Source organism: Convolutriloba macropyga, chromosome 1 (assembly GCF_964194025.1).
Source record: "Convolutriloba macropyga chromosome 1, txConMacr16.3, whole genome shotgun sequence".
Taxonomy (NCBI): Eukaryota; Metazoa; Xenacoelomorpha; order Acoela; family Convolutidae; genus Convolutriloba; species Convolutriloba macropyga.
In genome coordinates this window covers 13,794,561-13,821,816 of record NC_134468.1, presented here as the reverse complement: position 1 = coordinate 13,821,816, position 27,256 = coordinate 13,794,561, and the positions used below count along the sequence as shown (strand labels likewise).

At 34.2% G+C, this 27,256-nt stretch overlaps 2 protein-coding genes across 2 annotated transcripts in view; both read right to left on the bottom strand.

Moving 5' to 3' along the window:
- Positions 1-14,907, bottom strand: part of LOC142345754 (gamma-butyrobetaine dioxygenase-like) — a 28,348-nt gene extending 13,441 nt beyond the window's left edge. Inside the window, exon 1 of the mRNA XM_075398059.1 lies at positions 14,546-14,907. Within this exon, the coding sequence (XP_075254174.1) occupies positions 14,546-14,726 (181 nt within the window). The 5' untranslated portion in view covers positions 14,727-14,907. The remainder of the gene's footprint in view (positions 1-14,545) is intronic.
- LOC142335302 (putative protein-lysine deacylase ABHD14B) overlaps positions 1-27,256 on the bottom strand; it is a 568,842-nt gene that overhangs the window by 205,154 nt on the left and 336,432 nt on the right. The window lies entirely within an intron of this gene.

Sequence of the window (27,256 nt, the reverse complement as noted above, 5' to 3'; positions counted from 1 at the left end):
TATTTGTTCGACTTTATCCGAGGATTTTTGTAGTTGCAAAGTCAAGCAATTATTGAGAAGGTTTTTTGTCTGACTACTTCTTTGATTGTGATTGCTAAACATGTCTCAAGGTTCTTAAATGACAGTTTACACCTTAAGTAGCAAATAATATTTTGTTCCGCCCACTTGTGGGGGGAGGAACTATATACTCAAATGGGTTCTTTTGTTCAGTCAGTTTTGACCGGTCGATATATTTATCAGAGAGTTGAAACTTTTGACATTAGAAAGCCAATCCAGCGTAGAATATCAAATTAAAAAGATTTTTTTGGACTATTGTTTTTTACAAAGATTTACCGAGGTTTAAACTTTTGAGAAAAGTAGACTGAATTCCGTTGTTTTGTTAACATTTTCCGTTATATATGACCCATTTTTCGTCAATTTGCTAAATGTTGATAACGTTGTAAAAAACGTGAAGGCTCGCTAATTTGTTTTATCCTTGTTTTTTGCTAAATTTTTCGAATTTGAGACTTTTTTAAATAAAAAAAGCTCCAGTACGCCTTTCGATCCTACTTCGTTTAAATTTGCAAGAAGTAGAGACATAAAATCTGCTGCCCTAATCTCTGAACAATCCAAAAAAGGAATAACTGTGCATTCGCTCCCTTTAGGAGTTTTCTGGAAATAAAAAGTTTTTAAGAGATGCGCATCAGTGCTCTCCCAAAATTTACGAGGATTTTTTTTGCTATAATTATCGTTCTTTTTGTTGTCGTTTGGCATATTTATGACAATCAAAAGCCTTGAGTGCTTCCACGGGTATATAAATGAATCTATTTTCATTATTCAGTTTACAGCGAACGGTTTTAGAGTCTTTTAATTAATATTTTTTAAAGAAAATGTATTCGATATTTCAATTTTTTGTTCTCTTTGTTGTCAACAAAGAACTAAGTCTTATTATTGAGAGAACTCACAAATTCTCGTTGCTCTAAACAGAATTTTTACTGTTGGTTTTGTTTTAAGAAATGTCTATAGAGCTTGAAAACAGGTTTTCATCAGAGTTTCGTGAGTTTTCCATACTGATCAATATTCGTAGTTTTTTGTTCTCTTCTCCACGAAGACACTTTACCTAAAAAACCAACCCAAAAACAAAAAAGACCCAAGTGAACCGTTCAATTCTGTTCGTTATTATCAAGTTTTCAATGGTTTTTTTGTATTTTAGATAAAATAGCTTCACAGCTGTGGCTTCGAAAAATTGTTTGTGAAATTTTGATTTCAGTCCGTATTTGCTGTTTCTTGTCGTCCTATGATTTGGTCTCAAAAAGACAAGCACAACTGGTTTCTTGATCACTGTAGATATTGAAACTTAAGAAATACAGGAAAAAAAAGTTAAAGTAATTTGAACTAACCTTCAAATTGTCTCGATGAACCGTATAAACCGAAACCGAAATTAAACCAACGAGAACTATAGTTATTTGTACAGATTAAGATTAGAGTTTTGACTTGATTCTCTCAAACTAAATTATTACCAAATTTAAAAGAATGATATTATTCGGACCTGATAATCTTAGTAAACGAAACACCTTGAAAGTATACTAAAATTATTTTTCGAAGGTCTAGGCATGAACAAATGACCTGGAACGAATTTTTAGGACCTTACATAATAAGTACGGATATACAAAACCCCCAGAAATCTGGCCATATTTAGGGCCCTTATAAGGTATTTTCTCAAACGATTAGGCTAAATTAAGCCCGCAGGATTCAATTATCTCAAGATATGAAAAGATAAGCTAGTATAAACACCGCTAGTTTTTGAGCCATTTTTTTAACCCAATTTCCTGATTCTAAGTTCACTTGCTTGTTTTACAACCTTCCTTATTCTCAGCGGTAAAAGCATTTCCTTAGTTCAATTTTTCTATCTTCTTAGGATTATTCGATAGAGTCGGTGTAGACTCAGAGATCGAATAGGGAAATAGAAAATAGTTAGGAGAATTGTTGTAGAATAAACTTAGTTTGATTCTAGCTTTGATTTAGTTATGAACAAGGTCTGTGGTAACTTTGCGATCTCTAATTTATTATTCTAGTAATTTCTTAAGTTAGAGTTTGGCTTTAATTCAAAACGTAACATAGCTACTTAGGAACATAGGTGGTTTTACAGAGATCAATGGCTATTAGGTTAAGTTAAGATCTCCTGGGACTTGGACTTCCACGATACAGTCTGACTTCCACGACACAGCTTGATCTGCAACAAACGACCCGTTCCGCATTCTAGGAAAGTTTACCGGAATTCTTGCATTCGGTCCCGGAATGGTCGTTCAGACGGAATTTCTTGTCATCCCGGACACAGATGTACCGTTGATCTTAGGGACACCTATAATGCAGGGAAATCAAATGTCGATTTATTTTAAGTCTAGGCAACTAATGATGGGCACAGAAAGCAGTACAGTCAATTTGACATTTTTCTGGAAAACAGAAAAACCCGGACAAGTCAAGGTGTGCGGCGCGGAGAGTGAGTTTCAATCCCACAGACCTGGAGAAACAGAAACAAACAATTGTCCCATGACAGCATCAGAGGACGAGGCGGAGCAAATTTGCGACCTGGTGAAATCGGACCACGAGACTGGACTCAAGATATTGAGTACCGTTGCCACTTTTCGGGATGTTTTTGCTCTAAACGATGCAGAGTTGGGTCAGACACATTTAGTGGAGCACGCGATTGATACTGGAGACGCTGGCCAAATTAAACTTTCTCCCTATCGATTAGCTCCCGGGAATATGGCAGTTGTGAAACAGGAAGTAGATGATATGCTCTCCAGGAATATCAATCGGCCATCTAAAAGCCCGTACAGTGCGCCAATTGTACTCGTAACACAGAAAGACGGCAGCAGTAGAATGTGTGTAGACTTTAGAAAATTCAACGAGGTAACTAGAAAAGTTGCATTCCCATTACCCAGAATTGACCAAATTCATGATCATCTTCACGGAGCTAAAGTTTTCTTGAGCCTGGACTTAGCCTCCGGATAATGGCAGGTGCCACTAGCAGAGTCAGCGATACCAAAAACTGCATTAGTTACCCCTGACGGTGGTCATTACGAGTTCCTGCGACCAGCATTTGGTCTGTGCAATGCCCCAGGTACATTTCAACGTTTGATGACAGCAATATTTAACGATTACATCTTCAGTTTTGTTCTCATATTTCTGAACGAGGTTCTAGTCTTCAGCAAAACAGAGGAAGAACACAAAGAACATCTGCGAATTGTGTTTGAAGCCCTACGGAAAGCAAACTTGAAGCTTAAGCCAAAGAACTGCAAATTATACCAAAACTCAGTTGCGTACTTGGGGTACAAACTCACCTCAAAAAGCACTAGACTGAGGGGATGCCGAAGTTGCATCATACAACCTCCTTGTGACGAGGGAACGGAGATATCTAAAGGAGGCTTGGTTCTGTGCCCCTCAACAGACAACTGTCAGAACGAAATTGGGCTGGTTATGACCGTAGGGCTAAACCCTATACTCGAGGAGGCGTTCACCCTGCTGATACCAGAAAACCACGAGCTTAGTTCCCTAAGTACCACCATGGACTACCAAAGAAGATTAATAGAACAAGTCAAAGTTGAACTACAATTAAAACCACCACTTGATATAGACACCGCAACGATCAAAAATTTGGTACGAGATTTTTATCGGAACAACCAAGAGCGACAGAGACAAAACACAGCTGGAGGAACTGCTAATAATGTGCTAGGCTTCTTAGGACTGTTTGGTTATCACTTTTTTCACAATCCCAATAATTTTACTCTACAACCTCACATAATGAGCGAAATCTATGAAAAAAAAACAGAGGACAAAAACTGCACTACACAGCGCAAAGAGTTACATTGTAGAGTCAGAGAGCAGAACAAACTAGAGTCGTCCGCATTTTAATGAGAGTTGTACCTTCCTTGTAATCTCTTATAACCTTGTATCCTTGTTTTCCTCACATAATCCATTTGTTTAATTGGCGCTAAAAACTTGTGATGAATTATAACTATACTTGAGTCCGAGGGGGAAGTGTAGAAATTGAAACTTAAAAAATACAGGAAAACGAAAGTTAAAGTAATTTGAACTAACCTTCAAATTTTCTCAATGAACCGTATAAACCGAAACCGAAATTAAACCAAAGAGAAATATAATTATTTGTACAGATCAAGATTAGAGTTATGATTTGATTCTCTCAAACTAAATTGGTACCACATTTAAAAGAATGATATTATTCGGACCTGATAATCTTTGTAAACGAAACACCTTGAAAGTATACTGAAGTTATTATTCGAAGATCTAGGCATGATTAAATGACCTGGAACGCATTTTTCGGACCTTACATAATACGTACGGATATACAAAAACCTCTAAAAGTCAGGTCACATTTAGGGCCCTTATAAGGTATTTTCTCAAACGATTAGGCTAAATTAAGCCCGCAGGTTTCAATTATCTCAAGATATGAAAAGATAAGCTAATATAAAAACGGCTAGTTTTTGAGCCATTTTCTTAACCCAATTTCCTGATTCTAAATTCACTTGCTTGTTATACAACCTTCGTTATTCTCAGCGGTATTAGCATTTCCTTAGTTCGATTTTTCTAACTTCTTAGGATTAATCGATAGAGTCGGTGTAGACTCAGTGATCGAATAGGGAAATAGAAAATAGTGAGAGAATTGTTGTAGAAGAAACTTGATATGATTCTAGCTTTGATTTAGTTAGGAATAAGGTCTGTGGTAACTTTGCAATCTTTAATTTATAAATCTAGTAATTTCTGAAGTTAGAGTTTGGCTTTAATTCAAAACGTAACACAGCTACTTAAGAACATAGGTGGTTTTACAGAGGTCAATGACTATTAAGTTAAGTTACGATCTCCCGGGACTTGGTCATCAAGAGAGTGACTGCAGACTCCTTCAAGACGAGAGTTTCTATGAGTATCAGTTGCCGCGCTCCTTTGGAGACTGAATAAGTGAAACCACTCTGAGGGTAGGGTTGCCTGCTCGTGGAAGACTTGGCGAGTACGACTAACCCATGTAGTTTTGATGGGTGTACCAAGTAGACACTTAACATGGTCTGTATTAGCCCCGAAGTCCCTGATGGGCAATAGATCTTGCGTTCTTTTTTCAAGTGGTTGATATTCGTCTGGTTGGGTTGTGGAGTGAACTACGACGAACTTTGCTTCATCTTCAATTTTAGTAGTCTTTAGGGTCACAGATTGATCTCTTAATATAACATAGTTGCATTGAGAACTTGGTATATTTCTCAATCATAGTACCAACTATTTTATAATTGTTTTCTTTTTTCCAAACACTTAGCTCATATTTGAGCCCAGAGAACTCTGAATCCAACTTTATTAATACTATTTAAAAATAGTGCTGCCTCCAATCTGAATCATAGGAGTAATAGAAGGGCCTGGTATAACCCTCTCTGTTATATAGGATAATAGGCTTGCAAAGATACCACTACTCCAGTTCTCTGTTTCTTTCTAAATATTCAAGTATCTACAAATTGTTGGGATTTGATTAGGGAATCTCCACAACCCAGTTTTTCAAATTCTACAATCACTTGCGAAATGACGTGTTTTTGTTTTCAGATGAAAGATTGCGCTTTCTTCAAATTTTCGCAAAAATTTCTTTTGAAAAAATAGGAGGATTTTTGAGCTCTGTCACCTTTATCTTACTTCTTTCAATTCTGTAGTTTGGTCCCTGTAAGATGAGTTCGCATCCTCCTTCCTGTGAACCGGAGTGCAATTTTTGTTATAATTTTTTCAACTAATGGTTTCTTGGTCTTGGTACAACGCATTTTTATAAGAAATGTGTAGTTTTTGAATCTTTGCCCATTCTGAGTTTTTTGTTTATTTTCCACATTCTCAGGCGGCTCATTTGGCATTCAAAAATGCAAAACTAGTGGCATATAATAATCTCTTTTAATAATCTATGGTTTCAACGGTTGTTGCACGGTGTTCTTGTTAAATTCTGTTGTTTATGTTTCATTTTTGCCTTTATTTTTGCAGCTGTCCAACATATTACGGACAAGGAAAAGTCGCAATTGCTTCCTTTGACGTATAAATAAGCCTTCTTGATGAGCCTAGTTGACACGAAAGGGTTTCAATCAATTTGAAATTGGTTGTATTCAAAAAGAGAGACGAATTTTTGAACTTTGTCCTTTTTGCTCTTCTTGCGAGAAGTCTTATATCGGCCTGCGAGAAGTCTTATATCTATCTAACTAACTTTTTTTTGAAAAAGGTTGATTTGTTTAGATCAATTTTATCTGATACTATTTCATTTTATTATTAAATGCATTTAAAAATAGTCATCGAGTTTTGGTCGTAATTAATGATTGCTGTTATTTGTTCTAATGTGTGTCTCTTCCAGTACTCTCATTGATGGCGAGTCTCATCCGCACACTAATCCTGCTATATTTTTCATTTTGTTTTTTGTTGAAAGAGATGTGATCTTTTGAACGTTTTCTTTCTCTTCTTCCTCGTTTTGTAGACAAGTAAATCAAAACGTGGATGGATGGGGTCGGAACATCATGTGTGAACACACATTACCGAGCATCCTTGTTTTTTTTATATTGATATACAATTCAGCTTACTGAAGATCTTTTGTGAAAAGTCGAATATTGTATTGCGCAAAATAAATTGAGCAAAGGGTTTTAAAGGCTTTTATTAAATTTTTTTGTTTTTGTATCAAAATGTTTTTGTTTTTGTCATTTTTTGTTCTCTTTGTCGTCATCAAGAAACTAAGTCTTATTATTGGGAGAACTCACTATTTTTTTCACTCTTAACACTACTTTTGCAGTTGGTTTGGTCTTACGAAATGTCTACAGAGCTTAGAATTAGGTTTTCATAAGTGTTTCGTGAGTCTTCGATACAGATCAATAATCGCGGTTCTTTTTTTTGTCTTTTCCACAAAGACCCTTTAACTAAAAAACTCAGTTAAAATCAAAAAATATCCAAGCAAATTATTCAATCTTTTTTGCTAGTTTGATAATTTTATTGGTTTTTATGTATTAAAGATTTAAAAGCTTCAAATCTATGGCTTCGAAAAATTGTTTGTGAAATTTTGATTTCTGACCGTATTTGCTGTTTCTTGTCGTCCATTGGTTTTTTGTCTCAAGCAAAACCAGCACAATTAGTTTCTCGAGCAGTTGCGAACTTATCTGTTTTTTTTAAGTGAAAGCTTATGCTTTGTTCGAATTTTCCAATATATATATTTTTTAACAATGGATTTTTGAGCTCTGTCACCTTTATCTCATTTCTTTCATTTCTATAGTTTGGTCTCTGTAAGATGAGGTCGCATCCTCCTTCCAGTAAACAGAAAACCAGTGTTTATTATAGGTTTTTTAAACTAATGGTTTTGTGGTCTTGGTACTACGCTTTTTCATAATAAAATGGTGATCGGTGGATATTTGCTCATTCTGAGTTTTTTGTTCTTTTCCACATTATCAAATTAATGGGGTGGCCCAATTGGTGTAGAAAAACGCGGCCTTGTTAAGGTAGTTGTTTTTTGTTCCGTTTTTGCAATTACTTTTGCATTTGTCCGACAAATTAAGGATAACGACTGTCTATAACGGCTAAGTCCCAATCGCTTCCTATGACCTATAAATTAGCCTTCTTAATGAGCCGATTCCTTTTTGCTCTTCTTTGTCGGCCTGTCGCCTAGCCGCATTATTGAGAGTTCTGATATCTATCCAATGAACATCTAATGAAGTAAAGGTTGTTTTGTTTAGATCAGTTTTATCTGATTCCTTTTCATTTTATTATTAAGTGTTTTCTTTTTAATTGAAAGCTTATGCTTTGTTCGATTTTTCAAAAATACTTTTTTCAAAAAAATCAGTGGATTTTTGAGCTTTGTCACCTTTATCTTATTTCTTTCAATTCTGTAGCTAGGTCTCTCTCTCTCTCTCTCTCTCTCTCTCTGTAAGGACAGTTCGCATCCTCTTTTCTGTTAACCGAAATCGGATTTTTATTATAGGTTTTTTTAAACTAATTTGTTCTTGGTCTTGGTACTACGCAAGTTCATAAGAAAAGTGTGATTTTTGGATATTTTCTCATTCTGAGGTTTTTTGTTCTTTTCCGCGTTTTCAATCTAATCTAATGGATGCCCCAATTGGCGTTGGAAAAAAGCAAAAATAACAACGATTTTTAATCTCCTAAAATAGTCTACGGTTTCAACGGTTGTTGCACCGCGTTCTTGTAACATTCAGTTGTTTTTTGTTTCGTTTTAGCCGTTATTTTTGCTCTTGTCCGACATATTACGGATACGGACTAAGTCCCAATCGCTTCCTATGACGTATAAAGTAGCCTTCTTGATGATCCTAGTTGACACGAAAATGTTTAAATCAGTTTGAAATCGGTTGTTTTCAAAGAAAGAAACGTTTTTTCTAACTTTGTTATTTTTGCTCTTCTTTGTCAGCCTGTCGCTGAGCCGCATAATTGAGGTCGGATAGCTATCCAACTATTATGTGATAAAACACAAGTTGATTTGTTTAGATCAGTTTTATCTGATCCCATTTCGTTTTGTTATTAAGTGCTTTTAAATATAGTCATCGAGTTTTGGTCGTAATTAATGATTGCTGTTAGTTGTTTTTAACCCTCGTCAGCTCTCCAAGCCAGCTTTATTTTTTCACTTAATTGTTTCTTGAAAGATTTGTGGTTTTTCGAACGTTTTCTGTCTCTTCCTAATTTTGTAGACAATTAAATCAAAATGTGGATGGGTGGGGTCGGAACATCATGTGCGAATGCACATTACCAAGCTTCTTTGTTTTTTATAATTTGATATACAATTTGGCCTACTGAAGATCTTTTGTGAGAAGTCGAATATTGTATTGCGCAAACTAAATTGAGCCAAGGGTTTTATAGGCTTTTATTTAATTTTTTAAAGAAAATGTTTCTGCCATTGTCATTTTTTGTTCTCTTTGTCGTAATCAAGAAACTAAGTCTTACTATTGGGAGAACTCACCAACTTTGTCCTTCTAAACACTACTTTTGCAGTTGGTTTGGTCTTACGAGATGTCTACAGAGCTTAGAAATAGGTTTTCATAAGAGTTTCATGAGTTTTCGATACTGATCAATTTTCGTTGTTCTTTTTGTTGTCTTTTCACAATGACCCTTTATCTGAAAAACTCATTTAAAATCAAAAAATACTCAAGCAAATTATTCAATCCTTTTTGCTAGTATGATTTTTTTAATGGTTTTTATGTGTTAAAGATATAATAGCTTCAAAACTGTGGCTTCGATATATTGTTTGTGAAAGCTTTATTTCTGACAGTATTTGCTGTTTCTTGTCGTCCATTGGTTTTTTGTCTCAAGCAAAACCAGCAAAACTAGTTTCTTGAGCAATTGCCAACTTATCTGTTTTTTTTTAAGTGAAAGCTTATGCTTTGTTCGAATTTTCCAATATATATATTTTTTAACAATGGATTTTTGAGCTCTGTCACCTTTATCTCATTTCTTTCATTTCTATAGTTTGGTCTCTGTAAGATGAGGTCGCATCCTCCTTCCAGTAAACAGAAAACCAGTGTTTATTATAGGTTTTTTAAACTAATGGTTTTGTGGTCTTGGTACTACGCTTTTTCATAATAAAATGGTGATCGGTGGATATTTGCTCATTCTGAGTTTTTTGTTCTTTTCCACATTATCAAATTAATGGGGTGGCCCAATTGGTGTAGAAAAACGCGGCCTTGTTAACGTAGTTGTTTTTTGTTTCGTTTTGCAATTACTTTTGCATTTGTCCGACAAATTAAGGATAACGACTGTCTATAACGGCTAAGTCCCAATCGCTTCCTATGACCTATAAATTAGCCTTCTTAATGAGCCGATTCCTTTTTGCTCTTCTTTGTCGGCCTGTCGCCTAGCCGCATTATTGAGAGTTCTGATATCTATCCAATGAACATCTAATGAAGTAAAGGTTGTTTTGTTTAGATCAGTTTTATCTGATTCCTTTTCATTTTATTATTAAGTGCTTTTTAATCGAGTTTTGGTCATCGAGTTTTTGACGTAATTTATGATTGATGTTATTTGTTTTTATATGTGTGTTGTCCAGTACTCGCATTGATGGCGAGTTTCATCAGCACTCTAATCCAACTTTGTTTTTTTTTCACTTTTTTTGTTGAAAGATATTTGGTTTTTTGAACGATTTCTTTCTCTTCCTCATTTTGCAGACAAATAAATCAAAACGTGGATGGGTGGGGTCGAAACATCATGTGCGAACGCACATTACCGATCCTATTTGTTTTTTTTTAAATTGATATACGATTTGGCTTAGTGAAGATCTTTTGTGAGAAGTCGAATATTGTTTGAGCAAACTACATGTTCTGTGAACTGAACTTGATCTATTTAGCCTGTCCTTTGTACTGCTTCTGGTTACTTAACGTAGATTTCATTCAAAATTGTTTGTTCTAATGAGTACAAACCGATAGAACAAGGCACACTAATGAAAATACTCTTGAAAGCAACTATTCGGGTTGGCATACGGGTTTCTGAGCTTCTGCCCAAACTTTTGCTTCAATATCCATTGTCTCAATTTACCCACAGATAAATGTCGTATGTTTCGACCAAAAACAATATAAAAAATTTAGTATTTAACAGACACTTCTAGACAATTGCAATTAAAATTAATCTAAAGTATCCCTACAAATATTTTGCAAACAATTCAATTTCAAGAAATTAATAAGTAAATGAGTTTTGTGTACCTATATTCTGTACAGAGTGAAATACATAAAGGACAAAATGCCTGTAAAATTTTCAGAATAAATTCTCGTCGAGAAAAAAATTGTGAAACTCAAAATTGCGAAAATTGACGCCTTGGACGACTAGGAAACGAAGTAAAACGTTGAGAGAGTGCTAGCGAAAGTGCGGTAATGTTTTTACACCAAAATTTTGCTGTGACGACAACAGCTCAAAACACCAATTTTTACACCATTTTCATTTCGTGTTCATGATTATTAGAGTGCAAATATTGACAATGCTTCCCTTTCATAACAACAGCAACAAGAAATAAAAATTGGTTGTTCGTATTCTATAATCATAAAATAACTACCCGGGATGAGGTGCGCGACCCAAGCCAGCTATGATCAGGCCATCCAGACCAATATTGGCTCTGTGCGCACGGGGGGTGCCAGACTGACGTGAGTCGCGCACTGGGTGTACCAGGCCAATTGAGTCGCGCACGGGGGTGCCAGACCCACTTCGGTCGGGCACTGGGGGTACAAGACAGACAATTTTAACTGTTTAAATACCAGTAATCATTGGTATAAATTATTATTTTCGGAGAAATGGACGTCATTTTATGAAAAGGGTTTTTGAGTTCTTCAGTAAAAAATATTAGTTCTAAATAAAGCAAAAGTTTCAGCTCAACAACAATTACCAGAACTTAGTTTTTATCGTGGTCTTTTATTCTCATCGCGCATCATTGGGAAGTGCTCTTCAAAAACAGACCCCTCGGAGGTTAACCATCTCTTCATCTTTTCAGGGGACTGGTCATTTTGGATTGGACCTCTTTGTCCTGATCAGACTTTCCAGACTCTGGAAAAGTTTCTGATCAGACCATACAGACTCTGGAAAGAGCTCTGTTCAGTCTATCAAGGTCATAACACAAAACTCTGTGGACCCTAGATCGCGCTATGATCAGACTCTCCAGACTATGGGCTGCGCTCAAATCAGACTGTCCAGACCGTAGGTAGTGCCCTGATCAGACAGTGCAGACTCCGGATGGGAACCTGATCGGACTATCCAGACCGTAGACAGTGCTGCCAGACTCTGTGGATCGGTCGCGGTTAACCCCCCGTGCGCGACTCAAGTCGGTCTAATCAGGGCCGGTTTGGGTTGCGTATATTTTCCCGGGGTGATACCAATAAGTGAGATTTTTGGCATTATCAGAAACGACGGACGAGATTATTGCATTAAGAATTATTAATTTATTATTTTGCCATTCTTTAAGAGATTCTTGCAATATCTTGCAAGTTAGTGACCGAACGCAGTTATTATGCTAAATATACAACAGGGCTTGATCGAGTCTGTGCGTAGCACTGTATGTTCCCAAATTAACCCCAGGGTTGCAAAATTTGCCATTAACTTCTGTCAGAGAAGCTGTAGGGAGTATCCAGAAGCAACTTATGTGCATTGGGGGAAATTACTTGTAATTTTTGAACCAAAAAACCTGCTGGCTTTCCTCGGCAGTTGAAAACAGATACTAGATACTCACTACAAATATTCAAGAAAGATATATGCAGTGCATTTTTAAATAGTTCAAAACAAACAAAACGTGCAAACACACACAACATATTACACATATTACAAACGCAAACACACAAACAGAAAACTCCAAAACCAAAAGAAAAAAAATCTTTTTGAAAGTTTTTGCAAATGATCTTGAATCAAGGTTCGTTACAGTTTAAAGAAACTAATTGTGGATTTTTGCGCGAAGTGTATCCGTGCTTGTAATTATTGCCTAAAACTTTGAAATAGAACCTTTTGAATTTTTTACGATAAAAATGAAACAATTAAAGATCTCAAGCTGTGTTACCAGAAATTTTGAAGAAAATTATTGGGTTCCGGACACATATAAGGTCACAATTTATAACATATGAAAAGTAATTTTTCTATTCTTTTTTTTTATTTCTTTCAGTTTCTGTATTCTGCCTTTTTTTACAGACTCTGCCTCTGTCTGTGTTTAACATTTAAAGTGACTAAGTATCTCAGACTAACTCTCTCCCTCTCTCTCTCTCTCTCTCTCTCTCTCTCTCTCTCTCTCTCTCTCTCTCTCTCTCTCTCTCTCTCTCTCTCTGTGTACATACGCCACATCCATACACGCACAAGGATACACACACGCGCAAACACACACGCACACACACACTTACACACAATTGCCCACGCAGAATCATTTCCACATACACATGCACAAATCACACGCACACACACGCACACATTCGATCACACACACAATCGCACACAAACACATACACACATACACACACAAACACAAACCCCAACACCAAAAAGAAAAACATTTATAAATCCTTTTTAGTCTGGTCGTTATTAATGGTTCATTCTCGTTGCTTTAGATCTTTTTTGTGGCGCCTGTAAAACTAGGTATGGACTTCTTGAGGCAATTGTGTCGGTAAAAATAAAAAATTGACAATTTAGAATTAAAATGATTTTCAAAAAATTCATTCTGACCTTTCTTGAGCGTAACGGGCCCAACCGTTTCTTAAAATCTTTCAGCTTTGTCATCAGCAGAATGTTTAAAAGACAAGTTTTGGTTAAAAATTACTTAAAACTGCCAATTGTAGCAATTATTAATTATAAAGTTTAATTCATTTAAGAATTCTGACAGTTTTTGCATTCTACCTTCAATTGTGTCCAAAATGTGGGGAACTCTAAAGGCTGTACATGTAATCGTTTTCTTTAGAAGAATTGAAAATTTTTGGTTCTATGTAAATTTTGTGTTCCAGAATTTTAGTTTTTTTCAAAGAAATAGAAACTTTTAGTAATTGCTATGTGAATTGAAAAAGAAAAATAAAAATTTTTGTTGGTCGTTCAAAAGCACTCATCGCTTATTAGAATAAAATTTTTACAATCAACAAGCTATTTGGTTTTTCAATTTACAGAAGCGATTACTCACTGGAAACTATTGGTTAGAAGAGCAATTTCGAAATACAGAGAAGTGAAAGACAATTTTCGTAATTTAAAACACACATTATGAACAATTATATTGTTTTTCAGCATAGCGATTGATAAACTCACAATCAAATTGTGCTGTTTTTCATTATACTTGAGGATGATAGTTTGGACGATCTACTCTGAAAATAAAAGGAAAACAATTAGAAAGAGAAGAAAAGATATTCATCTTTTATTTATCAATAATGAAATTGGTTGATTCAATGTTCATTCAAAGAAACCCATTTTAAATCTCGGCGTTCCTGAAAATACTGAAACAGTAAGCTTTGATGAAATAAGAAGAATTGATTGCAAAAAGCTTTTGAATTTAGAAGAGAACACAATTTTTCGAAATTGATTTTTCAATTTTGAGAGCTCTAAAATTGCCTGAAATCCCCTATTTTCCAAAAAAAAATGTTTGATGCAGAAAGACATTGGTTCAGACAAAAGTTTTAGCCTGCGAAAAACAGAAAGATGAAGTCAAAAATTTTTAAACATAATTTTGAGATAAAATAGAACAAAAAAATTTTTTTCCAAAATTTTTGATCAAATAGCTAAAATAAAATTGTTAGTTTTTAGGCTTCAACCTGTAAAAAATTACTCTTGAGAATAAAATTTCGTTATAACCTAATTCAAAATTAAATCAATCTCTTCGGTTTGTTTTTATTTTTAATTTCAACGCGATCTGTCATCCCCCCCCCCCCCCCCTCCCGGGCGAAGTTTTTTTTGCTTTTCGTTTTTTTTCCTTCCAAAATTTGACTGAAGAGAAAAGCCAGCCTCGCACATGCTTCCCCATTTTGAGAAAATGCGGGGACAATAACCAGAGTATGTTGCGAGGGTTAAGAAGCGAACGGAAAATCCTGAATGAAGCTAAAATATCGTCAATTTTTTTTACCTGGGACTGGTAGTTTGACATGTCCCTTGAGAACATCATCTTTTCTAGGCACCCAACTCTGTTTTCCCGTCAGACCAGCAATAATGCCAGTGGACAATGTTTTGGTCGCTTTATCCTCTGAACTGTTTGTTGTCTTTGTCTCAGGACCAGGACTGAAGTTTGTAGAAGCGTTTCCTCCCATTCTTAGTTTTTTGCAGGTGAGTAAAACTTTGTTTGAAACTTATGTTTGTTGGCAAACACAATTTGTTGCCATATGCTTAGAGATTACAACTTTCAAAAGTGCAAAATTCAAAGAAATTTAAACCAAATTTCAATTTATTTTCTTTATGTTCAAGGTTCCGACAATTCTAACGAAATCTAAATGACGGCGACAGTTTATAATTATGACACAAAAGGAGTGAACAATTAAAATTGATTTCCTCCTAAACTAATAATTTAAAATTTACTTTTGATGCTAATTCACTCCTAAAATAAGCATCTCTTTTGCGTGTTAACTGTCTTTCAACAAAGCTTAATTTGAGTAGCATTTTTCCTCTTTTGTATGTGCGGCGCTCCTTAGTTCCAGGTGCTCGATGATGATCAGATGATTATCAGCGCAAATAGGCGTGTGTTCGAGATTACACGGGTAAACCCACACTTCAAATTTTGCCTTATTCAAAATCTTATCTCGAACTAGGTCGCGTCTGATTACAACCGATTTAATGGCTAATCAATTGGTAAATGAATTCATCTGTCTCCTAACATCACTCAGACAAATACAATCAAGCAAAAAGAGACATTTTGTTTTGGAGCGCCTATCATAAAACCAACAAAATGCAAAAGTTGTTGAATGTGGTGGATTTTGACCCCGGGTGCAACTAATTGCCCTACAGGAGACGATAAAAAATACCTGCAACAATGATACAATTCGTCATTTTAGATTTTGAAAAATTTAAAAACGACCGCAGATTTTGTTAGCTGAGCGCTGACAAAATAATATATAAGATACTTCATTGGAAAATTGACCAAAGATTTATAAAGTATATTTCAAATTCTTGTCCCATATACTTCTCCTACTAACCGTAAGAACCCACCTCAGCCTACCACACCAGCACAGTAATCAGCAAAAAAAAGACCTCTATCGGACAGGAGTCGAACCAACAACCTCTAGGCCACGGCCTAGTTTTATAAAATTTACACCATAGTCCTCATAATTTTGCAACTCCGTTAGCCTTACACAACAGCGGGCTTTAATCGGTAATACAAAGAAAAAGAGTGGTGGTCTTATCTTATTAACATTTCCACAAGTCTACTTAGAATACATCCTTTAAAGACGATAGTGAGGAGTAGCAATTTCATACTACAGGGAAGAGTAGTACTTTCCAAACCTGATTGCTCCTAATGGAAGTAAAGGGTTACATCAAGCCCTACGTTCAACTCTTATTTAGGGCTATCGAGTCATTACAACAATTTATTTAACTAAGTTGATAAAAGGTAACACACGCATATGTCATTCGGCCTCTCTACTTTCAAAATTTATTCTTCAATCATAGAGGGTTTGTTAATAAATAAAGGAAGTTGGTAACTCTACAATTGAGAACTAAAACCGGTTCTTTACTCTACTAAATGATGTCTTTACCAACCTTTGCCTAAATCAAGACCGTAGATGGTGTGAACAACTTGCCGGTAACCACTCAACAAGCAAATCATTCGAAAATGAACACAATTGAATTCGAATATAAGATCAATGTCCCCTCAGGTACCTCAGGGTTACTAAAGACTATGTTAATGGCTACCGGTTTCACCCTTTCATACTAAATGGGTTAGTTCTATTAGTCAGGTCGTGTACGAATAGCAACCCTATCCTCAGAATGACCTACACATAATCCTCTACTGAAAGGAGCGCAGCCGGTATATATTCTTTGAAAAAATCCTTTGCTGATGATGTACACAGTTTTCTTTGATGTTCTATATGAAAAATTACTTAACAAAAGGTTTCATAGTCGCCTGACTAAACTAGATCTAATTAAAAAACTAGACTAAAATAGTTTGGTTGGACTAAACAGATGTGAAGTGAAGTCAATTAAATTTAATTAATCGCAGAGTGTTCCCCTATAAAACAATCAAACAATTAAAAAAATCCCTGGGAATAACTTTCAGTGAAAAAACATTAGCTAAATTTCTAAAGTCAATTAACCAATAGCTATGGTTACCTCAACGAGCTAATTTCAAAAGGAATACTTTAAATGAACCATTTTTACTGAGAGCTGTTAGCTCGCTGGTCTTTCTTAAGTATGCGATCAACACAAATTACACTGCAAAACTTTCTCGCGAAAAAGTCTTGAACTGGGCCATATGTATAGTACTAATCTGTAAGTTTGGTTCAGAAAATTTAACCCAAGTTTTACCAAAAACAGTTTAATCACAAAGGAAAACGCATCTTAGGGGTATGTTTTTCGGAAGTCATCTACATTTTGATATCATTGGTCCCTTATTTTGGGCTCTAGGCATTTTATTTCGAGGGTGAGAATTTGAAGGTAGATGCAGAATTGAATCTTTATCTGAATAAGTCTTTGTTTATTCGGCCTTTATTATCAATTCAAACTACTTTTTTATTATCTCTTAGCTGTTTTAAATTTAGAATTAACTCTTTTCTTAGAAAAAATTCCAGGTTAGTTTTAAACTACTTCTGCTATTGATTTTGCCTAAGATTTTCAGTTCCTACAGAATTGAAGTACCAAAAATTTTGCTGGAACCCAACCAATACAAGATGAGAGCTAGTTTTTTGGCTCAGTAAAGTAGAATCAAAGCCAAGAAAACGATTATCATTGAAAACCGAAAACTGTTTCGAACCAGACAGCAGTGGTGATATTTCAAACCAAATAACCGGAAGGGCTATAAAAACATTATCAGCGAACAGGCACTCTACTGAAGGAGGAACAAGGAGGCTTGTTATTGTGCGTTCGCACATGATGTTCCGACCCGAGCTCACGAGTTCTGCCATTAAAAAAACTACGAGAAAAAAAACAAAACAACAAAGTAAGCAAAAACAAAAATTTCTAGGCAAAAACTCAATATCTAAACTTAAAAGCACCTAGTAATAACGTCAAAATGCAATCAGATAAAACCTTAACTACACAAAGTTACTAATTACTAGCTATACGGCAGATGAAAACTTTCCATAATGAGACTAGGTAACAAGTCGACAAAGGGAAGAAATAATAATGCAAAATTTAAAAATCGATAAACATTTCTTAAACAAAATAATTTCAAATGTCTAAAACACCTTTAGCTTATAGAAAAATAATTCTGGGTAAAAATATTGAAATTCATAATAAAAGCAATGGGACATGTCTTTGGTTAGATTAAGCCATGGAAACGGTCTAAGGATACAGAAAATCTCAAAAAATAACAAACAATTTGCGAAAGCACAACTTATTGAAGCCATTAAAATCATTAGCTATTATCGGAGTAATATGTAAATTTATTTCAATTTTTATTTATACTAATTCAGTTAAAATTATACTTACAACAATAAGTTCATCTGGGCCACAATTGAAAATCATTGGGATCTGTTATTACGCGATTGTGCTAAAGGAAGAGAAAAAGAAACAAATACACCACTCACATAACATTTTATAAAAACGCATATTCTACTACAAACAAAACAACAGTTACGTCACAATACCAACAAACATGTTAATTTTTAAAGTACATGGAATTGTATGGGACCTCTCGATGATGAGAATAGATTACAAGGTGAAGAAAAGAACAATAAGAACTAAAAAAAATTGAAAAATTTTCGAAAAAGTTTAATATCAAAAACTTTAAAATTATTCGCTATAAACTGACTGCGTCGAGTAAGAACATCCATTCAATGTTTAACTACAAGCTTATGAGGTAGGTCAGCATTTTACGTCTACTTAAAGAATAAAAAAACAGGCAAAAACAGCAAATTTAAAAAAATGAGCGAGAAAAGTGTCGAGTAAAAAAGCCACTAAAAAACTGAAAGTTTCCTTGAAAAATTTTCCAATTTCAATTAATTCTTTAACAGCAATGAGATTCTTGTTTTCTAACAATATGACTACAAAAAATCAACAAATACGAACAAATATATTAAAACCAGGAAATTTTTGAAAAAACCCGTGGTATCAACGCCAATAAATACAATAGATTTCAACTGAAGCCAAAAAATAGGCTAGACTATGCCTCTATGGGACAACAACGATGTTTGTCATCCAAAAGTCATCAGTAAGACATTACAACAAATCACTGACTATGAAAACAACAACAAAATCAGTCAAAATCCAAAAATTCAAGAGAAAAGTGCAAGAAGAAAGTGTCGGGGCCATTTAAACCTTAAGTTTTTCTCTGAACACATTATCTATGATCCACTGACCGTCTTCTTTAAGCCAACAGGAGCTATCAATATTAAGATAAGGTGATAAGATTTCCAAAGGAACCAGGATTACGAAAAAAAACAAAAACTTAAAAAAAATAATGAAAACTCGTGCATGGTCATAAAACCAATTGTTAGAAGATATGACCGGTAACTAGACCAATTTTGGCTGAATTAGAAAAAAAGACCGGAAATTACTGAGACTGACATACAGTTCACGAAAATAAGTTTACGATTGGTTAATGTTCAAAAAAATTTCGAAAATTTTTCTAAAGACTTCACAGCCATTAAATTCAATAGCTTTCAACGGATCTCAGTTACGCCTCGATGAGAGGACATAGATGTTTGTCAAGCATACTTAATCAATAAGACATCCTAATAAGTCTTATGACTTTGAAAACAACAAAATATATAGGCAAAAACCGAAAAATCAGTAGAAAAGTGCGAGAGGAATGTGTCGAAGCCAATTAAACCATACGTTTTTCTCTGAAAACTTTATCTATGATCCAATGGACGTTTCATCCAGTTGGAGCTATCAATATTAATATAATGTGAAAAAAATTCAAAAAGAACCAATAATACGGAAAAATCCAAAAATTTAGAAAAACATTTTATGAAATCTTGTGGCATTGGAGTCAAATGACCAATAGTTAGAAAATATTACTGCTAACCAGATTAATTTTGGTTGTATTAGAAAGGAAGGGGGTACTGTAATTACTGAGACTGACGTACAAATTACGAAGATAAGTTTATGATTGGTTAATGTTGAAAAAAAATTCCGAAAATTTATTTTCAAAGTCTTAACAGCCATTAGTTGTCCATTTAAAGCACTAGATAGGATCACTTAAAGCTCATTACGAAACCTATGGCACTTTTAGTCAATGAGTCTATGCCATAGGACTCCAGAAATTTTGTAAAACCTCAAAAAATTAAAGTCAATATTTCAATAAAAATTACGAAAACTCAGAGTCGAAGCAATAAAAAACATGAGCGATTCCTTGAAAACTAATTTTTTTAATCATTGAGCATCATTTGACTGTAAATGACTTTTGTCATTAACTGAACCCCGATATGAAAAGTGACTAGTCTCAGAGTGATTAAAAAAACAAAGAAGATAGGAAACGGTTTCTAAAAAACAGCACTTGAATTGAATTCGAATTTTTTTTTTATATTAAACTTCGTTATCAGACCAGAACTAGCCTTTTTATCGTCTTTCGTTTATTATTAACACAAAATTGTTGCAAATTGTAGCCTGAGATATAATTTTGAAATAATATTTTATAATAGAAAAGATCGAAATTCATTAAAGTTACACTAAAAGTGAACAAAATCAAGCAAATATCCCGTGTTCACACAAAACTTTAAACCTCGATAACTCCTCGAGTATTACGAAGATTAAAAAATTCTTTTTGATTTCGAATTCTACGCTGGACGAGCTTTTTAACGATACCACTAACATTTCTCTACGATGAATATATCCATCGGCCGTAATTGTCTGAACAAAAAAAACCCATTTGAGTGTATAGTTCCTCCCCCACAAGTGGGATTGGAACAAATTGTGTTATTGGGCTGAAAACTCGAACCAACATTTCCCAGTACAGCGGCACAGAGCGATATCTTTTTCTCTATACTAGAAAATTTTTCTATTCTATTTGAACCCTAAACTATCTAGTGGTTGTGGCGTTATCTCCTTCTCAGGTCAGTTGTATCCAAGTGACTTGAAAACCTAGTTATTGTTCCGACACCACTTGTGGGGGGAGGAACTATATACTCATATGGGTTTTTTTGTTCAGTCTATTTCGGCCAATTGATATATTCATCGCGGAGAAATGTGAGTGGTATCATTAAAAAGCTGGTCCAGCGTAGAATTCAAAATTAAAAAGATTTTTTTGATTTTCGTTTTTTTTCGGGGAGTTATCGAGGATTTAAGTTTTGTGTGAATTTTTCTTCAAATTAGGATTTTTTTGATAAAAATAGTATTTCGAACTCAAATTTCTTGCCAGAAAATGAACCAATTTCGTGTTCCTAATACACTAAAGGCGATAAAAAAGACTAGTTCTGGTCTCATAGGGAGCTTCAATATAAAAAAAAAATCGAAATCAATTTGAGAGCTCTTTTTTTATAAAATTTTTCTGCTTTTTTTGCGTTTTTAAGTCACCTAGAGACAAGTCAATTTTCATATCGAAGTTCCGTTAATGACTAAACTCCATTACAGCCAAATGAAGCCCAGTGAACAAAAAAAAGGTTTTCGTAATTTTAAATGAAATTTTGAATTTTTTTTTGAGGTTTTACTAATACCTATGGAATGGACTTATTGACTAACAGTGCAATATGTTCCGTAATGAGATTTAAGTGTGCATATCTATTGCATTGAGTGGACAGCTAATGACTGTTAACTCTTTAAAAAAAATTTTGAAAATTTTTTAGAACATTAAACAATCACAAACTTAGTATCGTGAACTGTAAGTCAGTCTCTGTGATGACAGCACCCTCTTTCGATCTACTGTAATCAAATTTGATCTAGCTGGCGGTTTTATCTTCTAACTTTTAGTAATATGACTTCAATGACACAAGATTTCAAAAAGTTTACAATTTTTTTTTGGATATTTCCGTATTATTGGTTGCTTTTGAAATCTTATCACATTACCCTAACATTGACAGCTCCTTTTGGCTTCAAGACAACGTTCAGTGGATCAAAGATAATTTTACAGAGAAAAGCTTATGGTTTCAAATGGCTTCGACCTTTTCTTCTCGCACTTCTCTACTGAATTTTTGGTTTTTGCCTGATTTTGTTGTTGTTTTCATAGTTATAAGACTTGTTGTGATGACTTATTGATCACCTATGCATGAAAAACATCCCTATTTTCCTATTGAAGAATATTTGAGTAATTATTGATTTCCGTAGAAATTTACTGAATTTAGTGGCTGTTAAAAATTTTAAAATAATTTTTCCGAAATTTTTTTTTTGAAAATTAACCAATCTTAAAATTTTTGTTAACTGTTAGTCAGTCTCAGTATTGACAAAATTCAAATTGCCTTGTATTGAAACTAAACTAAATTGTGTTGGCGGTTTTATATTTTAACTATTGATTATATTACTTCAATAACACAAGAATTCAAAATTAAAAAAAAAAATTGGATATTTTCGTATTATTGGTTATTTTTGAACTCTTATCACATTATCGAAATCTTATACACATTATCAAAAAATTATTTTAATCCAATCGGCATGGAAAAGACATTCACAGATAAAGTTTTCAGGGAAAAGCTAATGGTTTAAATGGCTTCGAAATTTTCTTCTCGCACTTTTCTACTGAAAGTTGAGTTTCTCCTGTTTTTGTTGTTGTTTTCATAGTCTTAAGACTTATTGTGATCACTTATTGATTAACTATGCATAAAAAATGTTTTTCCTGCCATCCTGTTATTTCTAAGTGTAGTCATAGGCCTCCGTTAAAAGCTTTTGAGTTTAATGGCTGTTAAGACCTTAAAAAAAGTTTTTCGAAAATCTTTTTGAAGATTAACCGATCCTAATTTTTTCGTGCACTGTTAGTAAGTCTTAGTACTTACAGGATCCGTTTTTGTTTCTAGTGCAGCTACATTTAATCGGTTGGTGTTTTTGTCTTCTAACTATTAGTTTTAAAGCTTCAATGCCACGAGTTTTCATATTTTTTTTTTTAATTTCGGGTACTTTCTCTTCTTTTTGGATCCGTTTGAAATCTTATCACATTATCCTAATACTGATAGTTCCCATTGGCTAAGGGAAGACGTTCAACGGATCATAGATAAAGTCTCCAGAGAACAGCTTATAATTTAAATGGCTTCGACACTTTCCTCTGGCACTCTTTTATGAGTTTTTGGTTTTTGCCTATTTTGTTGTTGTTTTCATAGTCTTAAGACCTATTGAGGTCTCTTATTGATTATCTATGCACGACAAACATTTTCTCCTGCCATTGTGTTATTTCTGAGCGTAGTTATTGACCTCCGTTAAAAGCTTTAAAGTTTAATGGCTGTTAAGACTTTAAAAATCGTTTTTCGAAATTTTTTTTTTGAACATTAACCAATCCTAAACTCTTTTTTCATGAACTGTCAGTCAGTCTTAGTACTTTTGGGATTAATTTTCATTTCTAATGCAGCCAAAAATAATCTGGTTAGCGGTTTTATCTTCTACCTATTAGCTTTAAAACTTCAATGCCACTAGTTTTCATATTCTTTTTAAATTTTGGGGTATTTTTTCTTATTTTTGGATCCTTTTATAGTCTTATCGCATTAACCTAATACGGATAGTTCCCGTTTGTTTAGGAAAGAGGTTCAACGGATCACATATAAAGTTTTTAGTGAGGAACTTATGATTTAAATTGCTTCGACACTTTCTTCTGGCACTTTTCTACTGAATTTTTGGTTGTTGCCTGTCTTTGTTGTTGTTTTCAACTTCAGTAACTTGTTGTCAGGTCTTATTGACCAAATATGAGTAGCCAACGAACTTGTTGTCCCATGGAGGCATAATTTAGCATATTTTGGTGGCTTCCGTTGATTAAAAGCTAATGAAATTAATGGCGTTGATACTACGAGTTTTCTCAAAAATTTCGTGGTTCTAATGTATTTGATCACATATGATTTTTCGTAACTACATTGATAAAAAAGAATAGGAATCCCATTGCTGTTATAAAATAAATTGAACACAGAAAAGTTGCTAGTGAAAAGATCATTTTTAATGCCTTCGACACTTTTCTCGCTCAATTTTTTTCTTGAAATTGCTGTTTTTGTCTGTTTTTGTTCTATAGGTAGCCGTAAATTTCAGACAAGTCTCTTAGGCTTGTAATTGAAGATTGAAATAGTTATGTTACCGGAATCAATTAGTCAGTTTATAGCCTTTAGTCTTAAAGTTCATGATATAAATTTTCAAACACTTTTCAAACTTTTCAGTTTTTGTTGTTCTTTTCGTCAAATTGTAACTTATTTTCATCAATGAGAGGTCACATCCAATTTCTTGTATTCCGAAATTTAACATAGCTACTGATAGTATTTGTCATCGACGCTTTGTTTCTTGGACTATATGCCTTTTTATAAACATTTTTTGAGTGGTCATTTTTCGCGCTTCTTTTTCTCTTCTTTCAGAACAATCGCGTAGTAACAGATCCCAATTGTTTACAAATGTGGCCCAAATAAACTTATTTAATCTCTCAGAGTAATTCCTGCAGCTGAATTAGTAGAAATAAGAATTGAATTAAAAATACATAGTATTCAGATAATAAGGCATGGCATTATGTAATTCAATTAGTAGATAGGTTGTGTAACGATTGTTTTAAAGTCAAACATCTATTTTTGTTATTTCTTCATTTGGTTGACAATTAAGTCAAAAATGTAGATGAGCTCGGGTCGGAACATCATGTGCGAACGCACATTAACGAGCCGCCTTCTTTAAAATTTATACACAACACGTAACCAGAGATTTTGTTATCGCGGCACAATTAACTAGAAATACAAACTAAAGCACGCCACACAGCAAGCGGAATTAGCACGTAGCTTTAAGGCTAAATGAACTTGTAAAAACTACTTCCTTGATGAGCAACTTTGGTCTGGTTGTCTCTCTATTTTACGCCATGGCTTCTAAAATTTTGGCAACTCTGTTAGATACACTGAAAACTGAGCTGAAGATGAGGAATCTGCCCCCCCCCCTCTTTGAAGGCCAGTAAGAGATACAAAAAATTGTGACAAAACAAAAAAGCAGAGGCTATATGACAAAAAAGATCAAAACGTTCCCGATTGATTGGCAAAGTAATGCAACTGCAATAGCTGAACTCAAGCTAATTGAAATAACCATTCTCTCTGTTCAGGCTACCCTAACAAAATCATTTAAACGAGATTAAATTCGGATGATTCCACGTCTTAAAAATTCGGTAATTCCTTGCTGTAAACATTTTTTGATAAACACAAGGCTGGGTATTGTTTGTTTGCTGAGTACCTCGATTGTTAGATAGACTTTGTTATAACCACACTGAGCAACTGCATGATTTAATCCGGATGGCTATCATTTATGGTCGTTTTTACTCAGACGTTTGTAAAAGTACAAAACTTTTTACTTTAGGTTGTGCGCAACAAATAGACAACTTCCAAAAAATTGACCATCGAAACACTTCAAGAGTCATTTAATACTTATTTTTCGTTATATATTGACTGAAACCAATCACTAGTTATGATATCAACGAATAAAGAAAATTTTCTAGACAATCTGGGGACTCAAAAAAGTTTCTTATAGAATCAAAAGTATGCAGTTCAATTTAGAATCGTGCATCTTGAATAAAATCCCATGCATGAGTCAGCTTATCTCGATTGATTGTTGGATTCGGTTTCTCACCATTGTTTTCAACTGAGCTTGCAGCGTAACCTACAATACGTTTGATGACAATCCAAGGATCCATTTGCTTAGTTGAAATAATAAAAGTTAATTTTTTAAGAAAACTATTAAACTATTAATTATAAAAACTTTGATTATTAAACTTGTAGAGTCATTTGACTCGTATGGTGTCCAAGGTGGTAAAGTGATTAAACTAAATTTTCTGCATAAAATTCTCTGTATCGTCTACGTCTACCATCTAACATCTAAATTTAAATCTAATCTAATATAAACTGAGTTGACTTCAAATTGTTCTACTGCGCAACCCAACCCTCGAGTTTATTTGATCAATTTAAACAACATAAAATTTGATTAATTTTTGTTTGTGGATCGTAGTGACTATACAGAGCATCAATCGCTAAAACGTGTGAGAAATATTTGACGATTTCGTCAAGAGCTGCCAAGAATTTTAATTGCTTCACCTGGACTGTCTCGAGTTTTGATTCGCTGGGCTAGTGAATAATAATAACTTTTTAATGCTATTGTAAAAGATGGTTAATACGGATAAATAGTCGGAAACAATCATACAGAGAGATTATCATGATATTGAGTCATCTGGCGGATACATATCGTGGTCAGCTATGGACACTAGATTCTCATCGTTACGTGGAGTCTTCTCTAGTATGGGTTGCAGTTCGCCTGGTCATCAATTGATCTGTTATATTACTCATTAGTAGAGAAGATATACTTCCCATTATAGCAAGAAATCAACTTTAATTTTGAAATCATAAATCTAATTAACATGGACAAGTGTGATACCACACTTGTTCATGCTAATTAGATTTATCATTGTTTCAAATCGAGCGATGCTCTATGTCAAAGTTGCCCAATATCATTAGGAACCAAGACAAAAAAATTTTGTATCCAGCTTGCTTAGGAAAAAATTTAGCTCTTCAAACGGTTTTTCGCTGTTTTGCAAAATCTTTTTTTAAAGTATATTTTTTCAAGCTAGTCAAGGAGTGGTTCTTATCGAGCATTCATAAAAGTCAAAGGTCCCTATATCATTAGGATCCAAGTCAAAAGGAATTCTAGATCCATCTTGCTGAGCGATAAAGTTAGATTTTCAAACGTTTTTATTCGTTATTATAAAAACTGGCCTTAAAATAAGTTTTTTTCTTCAATGAATTTAAAAAGTGCTACAAATTGTGTTATTTTATGGATATTTATAATGTTCGTTATTGTTAAATTTTTTTTTGCTATAGCTCTTCATTTTTCTTCAACTCTGAGTTTGTGTTTTTAAGGATTTATTAGGCCTTGAAAAGGTGACCAAACCTAACCATGAGCCATAAACACATTTTTGATAACATTCGTGATCTTAATTGGTGCAATTGTAGCTTTTTTTTGCACATTATGGTACTCAAACTTTTGTTAAAAGTGCCCTATATGAACCTAGAAAAAAGGCACCATTCTAACCCTCTGTCCGGAAAAAATCAAGTCTTTGATCCTTTCTTCCAGGCAAAATCCCAAGACTTGCGTCTTGTCTGCCAAGAGGTCACCAATTGTTGGTTCGACTCTTCACAGAGTGACCCAAGACGTGGACCTTCTCTAGGGCAGAGAGACCCCAGATATGGGATTTCTCCGGGCAGAGACCCACAATTCTTGAGTTTTTTCTGTCAATAGAAACTTCAAAGATTGACTCTGGAGTGTTCTTTTAGCAGCCTTGTATTTGACCGAGGGATGCAGCACTTATTGATAATTATAAATAAACTAGAATAGTTTATAACTCCAGACTTTTTAAATGTTTTTATGAGTTCAATTTATGTCTTCAACTCAAGTAAAAAACCTTTTAAGCTTAACCTTAAGTTTACCTTTTTTGTGAAATCGTAAGCACAAAAACTTCCAATCCAAAAAAATTATCAGCAGTATTCGTCACTTTAGATACATGCCATACTTATTCATGCTACATGATCAAGAAAATCTTAAGATCTTGTCTGCGATG